At 37.5% G+C, this 13,598-nt stretch overlaps 1 protein-coding gene across 6 annotated transcripts in view; it reads left to right on the forward strand.

Annotated features, from left to right (window-relative positions):
* MATN2 (matrilin 2) overlaps positions 1 to 13,598 on the forward strand; it is a 65,989-nt gene that overhangs the window by 23,005 nt on the left and 29,386 nt on the right. For all 6 annotated transcript variants that reach the window (XM_042869769.1, XM_042869768.1, XM_042869770.1 and 3 more), the window contains exons 3-5: positions 550 to 1,119; positions 5,911 to 6,033; positions 10,514 to 10,636. In XM_042869769.1, the coding sequence (XP_042725703.1) occupies positions 550 to 1,119; positions 5,911 to 6,033; positions 10,514 to 10,636 (816 nt within the window). The remainder of the gene's footprint in view (positions 1 to 549; positions 1,120 to 5,910; positions 6,034 to 10,513; positions 10,637 to 13,598) is intronic.

Consider the following 13,598-nt stretch of genomic DNA (forward strand, 5'->3'; position numbering starts at 1 on the left):
GCCAACTGCTAGGTCAAATACTTGATTGGGTTGCCCAGGACCCCACCTGGCTTTGAACACCTCTAGGGATGGGGCATCCACAACATTTCTGGGCAGTGTATTTCAGCACCTCACCACCCTCTCAGTGAAATACTTCCCCCTGACATCTAACATAAATCTTCCCTCCTGTAGTTTAAAACCCTTTCCCCTTGTCCTATTGTTATCTACCCATGTAAAAAGTTGATTTCCCTCTTGTTTATAATGCCCCTTTAAATATTGGAGGGCCATCATGAGGTCTCCTCGTAGCTTTTTCTCCAGTGTACGAGCCCAGCTCTCTCAGCCTGTTTTCATAGGAGAGGTGTGCCAGCCCTATGATCATCTTTCTGGCCCTCCTCTGGGCCCTCCTGAAAAACTCAGTATCTTTCCAGTGCTAGGGCCTCCAGACCTGTACTACTTCAGATGGAGCCTCATAAGGGCAGAGTAGAGAGGGACAATTTTTGACACTTCAGGTCAAAGCAATCCGATCTGCATTTGAAAATTCTTGTATTTTTGTTTCATTTTGTCTTCTAGAAAATACTTGCAACAACAAACGTCTGGACCTTGTCTTCATCATTGATAGCTCTCGCAGTGTACGTCCGTATGACTTTGAAAAAGTGAAAGAGTTCATTTTAACAATCTTGCAGTTCCTGGACATCAGTCCTGATGCCACTCGAGTAGGCCTGATTCAGTATGGCAGCACTGTCAAACATGAGTTCTCACTGAAGACGTTCAGAAGGAAACAGGAGATTGAGAGAGCAGTGAGGAGAATGATGCACCTGGCGACCGGCACCATGACCGGACTGGCTATCCAGTATGCTGTGAACATTGCGTTTTCAGAGTCAGAAGGGGCTCGACCTTTGAACCAAAATGTGCCTCGCATTATCATGATAGTGACAGATGGGAGACCACAGGATCCGGTGGCAGAAATTGCTGCTAAAGCTCGCAACTCTGGAATTCTGATTTTCGCCATTGGAGTGGGAAGAGTGGATATGAACACACTCAAGTCCATTGGGAGTGAGCCACACGAAGAGCACATCTTTCTAGTTGCTAATTTCAGTCAGATTGAAACGCTGACCTCCGTCTTCCAGACTAAACTTTGTGGTAAGGTTTTTATATATTGGTTTGAATGCATAGATGAAAGTAAAAGGGAAAAAAAAAAAGTCATGTATTGTCATTAGTTTTTTTTTTAATATGGAACCTAATCTGTTAGAAAATGTACATTGGAAAAAAAAGGGAAACTAGCTCAACAGTATTCAGAACAACAATTATACATATGGGGAAAAGCTCATTCTACTGCTCAGTGCCATAAAATATTATTCCTAGTGATCGTAAGCAGCAAGGCAAACATACATACATGATTTTCCTATTCACTTCTGTTTTAGATAAGTTGTTTAATTTACTGATTTTAAAAGTGATTTCCTTTAGTAGTGAAACTTCAGACTGATAAAAGTTACTATTGGTTGTTGGCTATTAAAAAGATTCTGTGGTATTCCTCACCCAAATCTGTATTAACTAAATACAAACAATTATCTTGTAGAATGCCTTGTGACTGGAAGAGGCGTAACTGTACAATTATGTTATAGTATTTGTATTCTATCCATTTTAAATACAAGAAATTAGGAAAAGCTGTTACCATGATTTTCATTCATTCCATAAAGTAAATAATATCTTAATGGATATTAATTTACAATAGAGAAATCATTTCCATCTGCAATTCCCAGATAAAAAAAATACCCTTTACAAATACAGTGTCATGCATCACTTATTTTACTCCAGTCTGGGTACTCAATATAATTTTAGTTTTTCCTGAGATAAGTTTGAAGGATCTTCATAGAGATTTGGCATGAAAGTGAAGTATTTACAGCAGAGTCCAGAAAATGAATACATGATGATATTGAATGCTCAATCATCTCTAGGGATGCTTTTGCCAGGAAAGAACTGAGGCTTATTGTCAAGATAGCCTGGAGAATTTTCATTACGTGGTATTTTCCAGAATTGTTTCAAAGAGCAACAGAGCTCCAGCTGAACTGCATCAGCACAAGACACCATCACAGACAATCATCACATCATTGATTTTTTTTCCTGTTTTTAACTTGCCATATTATTTTCTGGCATAATGTACATTTAAAAAAACAACAAAGAAAGCAAACTAAGCATGAATTGAGAGCTTAAATGGAACAGATAGCAAATGATATAAAATTCAATTTTATTGGATTTTTAATAGCATTTTAGAAACAAATCCAGTACAAGTACTATTTATTCCTTTTTTTTTTTCCTGACTAAGCAGTGCCCAGTAAATGTATTAAAGTTTTGTAGATCACCTTTAATCCAAATAGACGTGATCCTCAATAAAACCATTCACCCTGCAGATGGAGGAGTATGGAGGTCACAAGGATTGCTGCTGCCTCCCTTTCTAAGGGAATGCCTCCACAACATTTGCTGTTTCAAGAGCTGAAGGTGAGATACAAAACAACCACTTACAAATCCAAGTTCAACAAAGAACTTAAGGTGCCAGCATTCTGTGGATTTCAACTTAAAGGACTACATCATGTTAGATAGGATCTGTAATGTTTTGTTGAGTGTGGGCTGTGAAGAGCGTTCAGCTTGCTGAATTTCATAGAATCATAGAATACCCCAAGTTGGAAGGAACGCACAAGGACTGTGAAGTCCATCTCTTTGCTTCACACAGCTCCACCCAGAGTTCAAACGTTTGACTAAAAGGAGAGTGTTGTCCAGACATTTCATGAACTCCAGCAGCTCAGGACCGGCCCTGCTGCCCTGGGAAGCCTGTTTCAGTGTCCACCTCCCTCTGGTGAAGAATCTTTTCCCACCATTTAACCCGCCCCTCCCCTGACGCAGCTCCATGCCGTTCCCTCAGGCCCTGTCGCTGCCCCTCTGCTCCCTGTGAGGAGCTGCAGCTGCCATCAGGCCTCTCTTCAGCTCCTCGAGGTGCTGTGGGCTGCACAGACCAAGGGACCTCAGCGCTCCTTGTATGTCTTGCCTTCCCTATCTTCACTGCTCTCCTTTGGGTGCTCTCTATTGGTTTTATGTCCTTTTTGTATCTTGGTGCTCAAATCCATGCCCAGTGCTCGAGATGAGGCTGCACAGCACAGAGCAGAGTGGAACAAGTCCTCCCCTCGCCTGCTGGCAGTGCTTGGCTGTTGCACTGCAGGGTACAGTTGGCCCTTTAGGCTGCTGGGACACACTGCTGACTAGATTCAACTTGCTGTTAAGAGAAAATTGTACCTTGGACACCTTGGTTCTTTCCTGAATCAATTCAAGGCACCCCTATGGTCGCAATCTGCTAGGCTTTATGCCTTGGGAAAAGAACTGGACTCTTCAGTTGTGTTTGGACTGTCCTTATGTCTATGTATTAATGGTTCTTATGAAGTTAAGAGAATAATTTTGCCAAATGATGAAGCTGTGTGGGCAAGGTAAAAAGTAAAATGAATTAGCCATAGTTACCCTATCAGGGATTTCCCAGTCCTTAGCAATTAAATTCTCAGAAGAATCCATTTAAACTGTGCGGGCTTTCCCTGTGGTTTCTGCATCTGGCTTCTAAAGGTTCAGTGGTGCCAGATACAATAGTTCAGGCCAGGGCATCCCATGGACCTCTTTCTATTGCCAGTCAGCAAGGTAAATTAGGAAGAAGCAATGTCTTGGGAAATCAGAAGCAAGAGGAGTGAGATGAGATGAAAACTTAGAAAGGAAATGGAATTAGAGATAGAATCCAGGAAAACAGATGGAGATTAAATAGAAGAAAAGCGAGAAAGACAAAGAAGTTGGGCTGGAGCAGTCAGAAGCAAGTAGTCTTTTTTATCCTCCTAACATAGAGTGTGGTGTCATCCTTATTTTATGCTTGAGGAACAAAACCACAGAATCAGGGCTAAAACTGTCAGCATTGTCCACTATAAAACTTTAAGTGCACTCAATGGTCTGATTTTCTGGAGCACTTTTAGCATGATGGAGTATATCAGCCACAACTCTACACCCATTACTTGCAGCTGAGAGCCCTGCATTCTTGCAAATCTAGTTGCAAGTACTTCTAGCTGAAAGCACAGTGTGTGAACATTGATGTGTCCTTGAAGATACTGATATTATTGACTTGTCTAAAGTCAAATAGGGAACCTGTGGCAAAGGTGGGGATAAAACCTAATTCAGAAGGCTCACATTCAAATTCCAAAACCATACAATTCTTTCTATTATTTCAGTCTCTTATTTTGTCCACCAGACAGTTCCTACAAGAAGTCAGGCAGAAGTTGAGCATACAACAGCCTATTTCAGCACAGAAAAAAAAAAATAATTGATATGTGAAGTTGGTAACAAGTAGCAGCGATATATTCTCAGAATGAACTCAGTTGCTCGGGATGCTTTTTTTTTTTTTTCCTCCACTGTATAAGATTTGATAGTGGAGGTCTGAATGTTTTTGGAGGATTATTCTTGGAGGAATATTATGGATTAATATGGTGAGATTTTTTTATATGTAAACTGTTGACATTTTTATGTTTTTGTCATATTTTAAGTGCCTCTTTGGTCATAACAAACTGTACCTGATGTTGCAAACTAGTGAAATATAGCCAGGATGAAACTTATGTTTAGAAAGCATCAGAGATCATGAACTTTACTTTTAGAAAGACAGAAGAATGAATAGACCAGTAATACCAGCAGGTGTGCATTCACAAAGATAAAATCACTTGTTTTGTTATGGCAGACAATGAGTTCAAATAAGCTGTTTAAGAGATTTGGGAATTGTGGTTTCTGTATTAGCAATAAATGCATAACTTTGGTAACTGTTCCAAAGACTCAATAAATAGTATGTATTGTAAAAACACTATTTTTTTTTCCGCAGATGTTCCATGCCTATTACATGTGAAGTTATTTATTAGGCTTTTATGGTGGCTGCTAGAAAATTACTGTTGAATATCTATTCCATAAATTTGATGTTTGCCAGCCTAGCAGTATAATGAGCACATCGGTCCCTAATTGTCCTTGAGAAAAAAGCAGATTATTTTCCACACATTATTCTCTGAGAACAATTCACCTGTATATTATAGGAATGACATACCAACAGTGGAAGAAAAAAGTCAATGAGATTCATTACTTCCCCACAGAAAATCTGATATGGGAAAAAATAATAGCTAGGTAATGAATTTGGCAGAATAGACCTGCTTTTTTTTTCTTCCTGTCACAGTCTGTTGCATTTTACTATTTGCTATTAGAGACATAAAATATGAGCAGATTAAAAAAAAATAGGCTCAGGAACAGTTATACTCTAGAGTGTAGCTCAGCTCAGCTTCCTCTTATTGAGTTTCAGAGATGCTTGGCTTCACTGTAGTCATATCTTGTCCAGACATTCCTCAAAATTGATAAACTGGCAAACAAGATTCTTCATCAGGTATTTTTTTTCCAATCAATCATTCTTTCTTAGTGTTGAGCTGTAGGGTACTTCATTCAGGAAATTAAATGTTCTCTAGAACAATTTGTAATTAAATTACACTTATTTCTAAATTTGAATGTGGTGCCTGTTTCATTGTTTTCATGGAACCAATAAGTAATTAGTGTTTCCAGATGCTCTATTGTAATTTTTTGTTGTTTATATCTCTCTTCCATAAGTAATTTCAAATGCTCTTCATAAGTAATGTCCAAAATGATGTCGCCATTGTCAACCAGACAGATTATATATAAAGTCCTATTTTTATTACAAATAAAAGTATAATTCTGTTTGGTAAGGGTTTTTTCTATACTCAACTGTAGGCTTAAGCTTCCATTTTTGTCTTGACTGTTGAAATTTAACTCAGGTTTTTTAAATGACTTCAGTAAAGTATTTTAAACCATTTGTAACAACAAATAAACAAGTCCAGTCATTAATAACTTCTTACTTTTTTCTTTCAGTGCCCCATATGTGCAATATAGCTGAGCATCGCTGTGATCATTTCTGCATAAATACCCCAGGCTCCTATGTATGCAGATGTAAACAAGGTTACATCCTGAACGCTGACCAGAAGACTTGCAGCAGTATGTTATCTTTCTAAACTATTCTTTCTTGTGCCACTCAAAAGCACTTAATGTCAGTGGTTTGAGTTGGGTTCATAAAGAAGATCTGAACTCATTGTGTAATTATAGGTAATCACAAAGAGTCTAAAAAGGTGAAGTAGTATTTTGTGTGTTTTTTTTTAATGAAGTTCTTGCAAACCTTTGTCAAATACTTCAAGCTAAGTATCAAGCATTAGTGCACTGTAGCTACATAAAGTTGCATTTGAGTTTATTGATGTAATAAGTTCAAGAATGAAGCAACGATCAAAGAAAGAACTGTTTCATCATCTCGTATTAAATGATCACAACTAATTTAGTAACCTGTCTAGATACTGGTTGCTTTTCCTGAGTGGCACAGTAAGGGACAATAAACCACATACTACAAAACTGGGACGTAACTTGCCATTCTGGAAAACTTTATAAACTCTGCAGGAAATACAACCTTAAAATCTTTCAGAAGAGAGTTTCAAAAGTCCTTGTGCTCTCATTTGTTCTATAAAAAATTGTTTGCTTTTAAGCAATTGGCTTTAACTGTATAATTCATAGTAACATATTACAGTTTAATTGTGATCTTTGTAAGTAGTATTTCTTTTGTCCATTTTGTCTTGCATCCTCATAATTAACAGCAGATTACATGAGAAAGACGTGCCAAATTTATTTCTCTATCCACAATTATTTTGAATTAATTGTGAGGTAATAAGTTTTATCACTTGTGAAAAATACACTTGCTAAAAATGCAGTTCCTTACCCCACAGAACTCCATGGATTCAAAGCAGATTTGCCAAACCGATTTTAGTTGCAAGAATTATTTTGAAAAATGTCATTTGAAAGAGATGAGAAAGCCATCATGGTGAGGGCAAAGGATGTCCCCCTCACAATACATGATTTAGAGATGAGGGGAAGGATGCAAGCTCAGATCCTGCCCTTGTATCTCAACATCTTAAGTAGTTTGGAATTAAGGGGTTCTTTGTCTCCTTTGTGATGACTGAAACAATGGGAATATGTCAGTGTCTGAGAGGACTCCGCAGATTGACTATTAGACTTTTACATCTGTAGTGGGACACAGTTTTAGTCAGAGCCTCAGCAACTAGATACGGGGTCCAGAAGATGTCAGTGCTGAAATTGTATGGTGAATTTTGCTGGTGTATGGAGACAAGTTCAGATTCTTTGGGTTGTAGGAGGAAATTGCTTTTGAATTGTTCACCTATTATAGTGTTGAGCCAGGGGATGAGCTAGTTTGAGGAATCATTGTTTTATTTGCCCTTCTCACCAGCATCCCTTATAAAATGTAGATATATGTCATACACAGCTGTCTGAATTATGTTTTGTGTTTTCCACAATTTATTCAACATTTATTTGTATGTTTATTCCGGCTTTTGCTTCTTTAAGAAGAAGCAAAAAAATTAAATGTAATCTGAAATATTTCCTAATTATTGCTTGGTTTAGCAGCTGAGCCAAACAAGAATAGTGACAAGAACAGTTTTTAGACAGCCTATTCTCTATTCTTCCATGTATTTGTACTTCCAAAATGAGTGGTTGGAATCCCAAATGAAGGCTCCAACTCTTCAATCATATTTCAGTAATCTTCCCTAACTACTTCTTCCCGTTTTTCCCCTTTTAAAGTTCTTCTCATTTAGGAGTTTTGTATCTATTTCTTTCATCATTGTTCTGGAATTTACTTAAAATACAAAATCTCTCCTTTCTTAAAATTTCTTCTTACACATTTTTTTCCGTCCTCACCCCTAACATCAGTTTAGACAATTGAATTCAGAGAATAATACTGCTAAAACTGGAAAATAAATTTGGTTCAACTAAGGGTACAAAATAGAAAAAATTTTAATTGCGAGTATGAAAAATAGTTTATTGTGTCTTCTGTTGTATTGTGTTATATTTTCATTGTTTTCATTAGCCAGTAGTTCAGCTTATGCTCACTGCACTGCTGCGAATTACAGATTAATTTTTAAGACAGTTTTGGAATGATATGGAGTTTTCCTCCTGATGGCCTATGCATGGTAGCATGTGTTGCTTTTATACAACTTTTACAATTCACTGCTTTACTATTCATTTTAAAAAAAATTTGTTATGACACAGTTTTCCCTATTTATCTATCACACATGATATGCTCGACTATGTACTTGTTTTGATCATCAACCAGATGGTAGTAGATCTAAGTTTGCTAAATATGAAAGGGACACAAGTCATTCCATGTATTTGTAGCCTATTGTTCTACATTACCGAACTATAAACTAGTTTTGACAATCGCACTCAAAATCTAAGATTAGACTATAAATCATATAAATAGTTTATATTAATTAAAACAGTATAAAAGCTCAGAGAAATAACAGAATTCATGAGTAAAGGGGACCAAAGCTGGAGAAACTGGGCTGCTTGTTTTTGGAATGATGCTGAGCAGTAGTGATAGAAGAACCCGAAGTCTGTGACCATGTTACTTTTGAAGTTATTTTTCACCCATGCACAGGGACAACATGTTCTTCACTTGACCTCTAAGTAAAATAAATCTGCATTATATTGATGTTTAGTGCAGTACATGATCAACATAAAACAGATATATTTATCTAAGTTTTGAGTGTACTTCTTAGCTCGTTCGTGAACAGTTTCCTCACATGTATATTTTAATACTTACTAAATTAAACAGTGAATAAAAAATGAACTGTGTGAACATAAATATATATTCTTTTCAACTTTTGGAACTCTTTTTTATGTTGTGAGAGTACAGCATGTAACTGTTCAGTTCTTACAAGCCCTTAGCCAAATGACTTAAATCAGCAGTGAATTAACAGCTTTGCTCCAGGCTGAAGAAGGGCATTCCTCTTTTGAGTGGATGGTAGTTTTGTTACTTAATGCATTTCAGTTCTGCGTGGAAGTCCTTCCCCCTGTATTCAGCAGTAGTGAGGCCACACATTGAGTACTGTGTTCAGTTTTGGGTCTCTCACTACAAGAAGGACATTGAGGCCCTGGAATGTGTCCAGAGAAGTACTTTGAAACTGGTGAGGGGTCTGGAGTCTTACGAGGGGTGTCTGAGGGAGCTGGGATTGTTCAGTCTGGAGAAGAGGAGGCTCAGGAGAGACCTCGTCTACAACTTCCTGAAGTGAGGCTGTGATGAGGAGGGGTTTGGCCTCTTTTCCTAGGCCACAAACAGGACCCGAGGAAATGGCCACAAGTTGTACCAGAGGAGATTTAGGTTAGACATAAGGAAAAACATTTTCTCTCTTTTTTTTTCTCAGAGAATGGTCAGGCACTGGAATGGCTGCCCAGGGAGGTGGTGGAGTCGCCATCCCTGGCAGTGTTCAAGAGGCGTCTGGATGAGGAGCTACGGGAGATGGTTTAGTGCTTGTGGTAGCAGTGGTAGTGGGAGAACAGTTGCACTAGATGGTCTTGTAGGTCCTTCCCAACCTTGTGATTCCATGATTCTATGAAAGAAAAAAAAGTGCTGTATTTGTGATTTGTTGCATTCCACACGAAAGGAAAAAAAAAAAAGTTCAACTCACCTATCTTCCAGAACAAAATCCGGAAAAAAATGTTCCTTTGCTCAACATAAAATGTTCTTGCATTTGTGATGTTTTTTTTTTATTTAGATGGTTTTGCATCCATGCAAAAGATGGAAATCATTGAGGTGGTTTTGTATTCATGCAAGGATGAAAACCTCTTTTTTGCTCCTTTCACCAAATCTGGTCTAACTTTTCTAGAGAAAAGTGGCTATGGCAGATAATGGCTGTTCTATACTCATTGCACTGCTTGTTTAGTTTCATATCTTTCATTCTTCTGTAGTTACACTCAAATCTTATGTTAATACACAAAATAGTACAAAAGAGCATATATGACTGAAAAAAATTACTTATTTTTGGATGTTTATATTGGAACAAGAGAGTTAAATTACTGTTTATGCTGTTCATCATGCCACATGATATGAAGCAGAGAGCTATAAAATAAAATTAGTATTTGTTTGGCTAATGTCCTTAAACATGTTCCAGAACGTGGTTTTTTTTTTGTAGCTGTAAATTATAATTATGTGTTGAGCAGTTTCCAGGCCTGATCCTGAGCAACACAAAGTACTCTGCCTTCCAGGGATTTCACTGGGGAAACTTGGGATTCTCAGAAAGCCACTCTTTTTGGTCTGTGTTAAAGGCAGACAATTGTGCTTCATTACACCAGGAACTGAACTGACCTTGTTTGCTGTAGTAATTTTGCTACTGAGACTTGTTGTTGGGAGGGGTAACTTGTATTTTGCATGAAACAGAAAAATGATAAAACTCAGAAATTAAATGTTCATGAATCTTTTCATTTTCATTTTCTTTGACAGAATATTGGCATGTTCTGTGCTAAAATGAGCTCAATTCTAAAGAGCTCTTCATAGCTTCCTGAAATTTATTTTCAATCTATAGTCAACCTGTGCAATATAGAAGGTCGAAGAACTTCATATTTGTGCCATTCTGCCTTGTAGCTCAAGACCTGTGTGCTGTGGAGAAGCATAACTGTGAGCACATTTGTGTGAACACGCCTGGGTCTTATGTCTGTCAGTGTTATGAAGGGTATGAGCTTGATGCAGATGGAAAGAATTGTGTTGGTGAGTATGAGCTTAGCCATTTGTGTTTATCTCTTGAAACAAACCAAAGAGGTCGAATGTAAAGTAATGACCAGTTTAGACCTGATAATGATGGGAAGCTCTCCTCTCTCACGAGTGATAAAGATAGAAGAATGTATGTTGGCATGTTTTTAAGCCTTTGCCTATAATTTCACACAGCAAGTAACACTATTGACTTGGAACTATGTACGTAATGTTTTACTGTATATCCATGCAGGTGACCAACATTGTACTGACGTGATATGTAATATAACAATTTTTCAAGGAAAACATTATTACCGTACATGTATCTCACTTCTTACTTCTTCCTCATTAATACACAGTAAATATTTTTCAAATGTTCTAGTTAGGCTGTCACCCTTCTCATACATCCCACACATTTCAGGAAAATATTATCTTCTAGAATCAAATGCATGCACTCACACTCATGCACACAAGCACACACTCATACATAATAACCTAGAGAGTCTTTAAAGAAAAAATGTTTAATTTGTTAGGTATTCTCTTCAGGCAAGCACTTAAATTCGTGCTTAATTTCAAGCACATGCTGAGTTTCCATGGAAGTAAATCCAAGTTGAATGCTTGGCCCCAAGTTTTGCCATAGGCCACCACAAATTACCAGGAAAACCAGCTTCCAACAATTTACACTTTCTTGTTTGTTTGGCTTTTTTAAGAACTCTAATGTAATACAGTCTCTCTTTTATTACTTTCATAGAGTGATTATCTTGCAGAATAATCCTATTTTGAGGTGCAAAATAGATACAATTTATGTACGAAATTGAAAATTCCACTTGCATTTCACTTGGGACACAAAAAGGAGGTTTTAATTTTTTTTTTTTTGAGTTAGAATAACATGAAAGATAACATGAAAATTCATGACTTCTCTTGGCAGGTTCTTGTATCCGTGGTTCTTTTTACCATATATTTTCATCTGATATATTCGTACTTAGTGCCATGAGCTGTTACTACTATTTTGTTCTTTTCCTGTTCTCTGAGGGGCTAATTTTTCTATTTAAGGACCAAAGGCCATGTTAATTGTTTTATCCACAAAGCTGTCAGACATTTACCTGGATGGCAATAAGTAAATAAAATCTCACAACAGGAGATTACAGTGCATCCATTTAAAGCGGCCACTGAATGGACATGCAAATTTGTGAAAAATGTGTAGATTAAGCAGTATTTTCAGCAGTAATTGTGGCTAGTAGAGCAGCATCGTCTGCCTTTTTAAGCAGCTTTTCAGTTAGCTGTCTTTTATATGACCAAAATCCTGTCAGTTCTAGTATGGTGGAGATGAGCCCTACTTTCTCCATTATGCTGCTGAGCAGGCAGTCTTCTCAGTATTAGTCCCACTCTCTCCATCTTCTTGGTGTTGCTGTCTTTCCTGGCACCAGTGGACTGTCTGCAATGCTGCTGCAGCTGTTGGGCTCGGGCTCTCTTCACCTGGCAGTGATTTGGCTGCTGGCACCTGTCTGCAGTCCTGGCACTGACACATTTTTTCGCTTGTTTCTAGGCGTTAACTGGTCTTCCATTAGTCTCCTTTTCTCCTTCCTCACTTTATTTTTCATTCTTCTAACTTAACGTTACCATTTCTTCCTGGGGTTTATTCCACCCTTTTTCCTAACATATTTCATTCTCTTAAGACTAAAAACCTATGTAGACATTAGTAGTGATACAGCAATAGCAGAGAAGGGTGATCTGTGCTGCCTGCAGACCAGAGAGGACAACATGAGCAGCCAGAGTGCAGAACTGGTAACTGGAAGCGAAAGACGGCTCTCACAGTCTTGGTAACTACTTCTAAGCAAGAAAAACATGGTGGAGCAAATCAGGGGAAATGACAACTGGATTCATTGCTTGCTTGTGCAAAATACTACTGTCATTCTTTTAAGAAAAAGATTATATTGAAGCAGTCATGGTTAACATTAAGCGTTAACATTCTGGTTTCAATATCTTGACAGTACAGAAATGAGAAAATAGTAAGACTTAACAAAAATGAGGAGAATATCATTCTGCATTGGTCTTTTATAGATTTTGTATATTTACAGTAGGTTACAGTGCTTCAGTATATGATATGTAAGTTTATAATTCTTCCCAATTTTTTTAAGGAAGATGTAAGTTCACTGGCAGCTTACTTGCTGATTGACAGCCTGTTGGCAAGTTTCACTTCTAAGCAAGGGCTACCAAAATGAAATGTGAAGCTGAAAGTGAAATTAAATTGTAGGCAGATTAATAATGCCACTCTGCAAGGCCAAGCCTGTGTGGAATAAGGGCTCAGGGAGGGAGTGGAAAGATAAATATGCATCTCCAAAACAGTGTTGCTCATGAAGGATTCTAAGACTAGTTGACCTATTTTGACCTCTCAACTTCCTAATCATTAGTTGGGCAGTTACAGGTATTTTGGCAGAACTGCATGTTTACTGAAGTTTAAATGCAAAGTGGAAGTGATTTATATGGACTGCTTCTTAGGGATGATGATGTATAGAAAAAAGATTATGTATTTTTTTGTGTACTTATTTGCTAATGTGTCTTCTAAAACACTTGAAAATGTGCATTTGGTTAGAATTTAAGAGGAAATCTGACTAATTATATAACACTTTAGATCCTTGTAGTAGATACTCAGCAAATATGTTTTTATATGATGCTATTTGGTGTGGAAACAGGAAGCTACTTGCCAGGAAAATGTTTTCACATGGTAGCCAGTAAGTAATCTAATTTGGCTTAATTCAGCTCAAGTATTCCAGAGGCTTAAAAGAAGCTCTTTCTAGGTAACTAACTAGGTTATTTACTTTCCTGACTAGATGACCTTCAGTATCTTAGTATACCTGAGTGTGCATTGTTTGCAGAGAGAAGCCTATTACAGAGAAAAAAATTATTTAATTAAAACAAACTACTGACTCTTAGAAGTAGTTTGGGAGGGTCAGCAGCATAGAGTATAGAGTCATAAAAA

Source organism: Lagopus leucura, unplaced genomic scaffold (assembly GCF_019238085.1).
Source record: "Lagopus leucura isolate 7727_CA_CO unplaced genomic scaffold, USGS_WTPT01 Super-Scaffold_100002, whole genome shotgun sequence".
NCBI classification, from domain to species: Eukaryota; Metazoa; Chordata; class Aves; order Galliformes; family Phasianidae; genus Lagopus; species Lagopus leucura.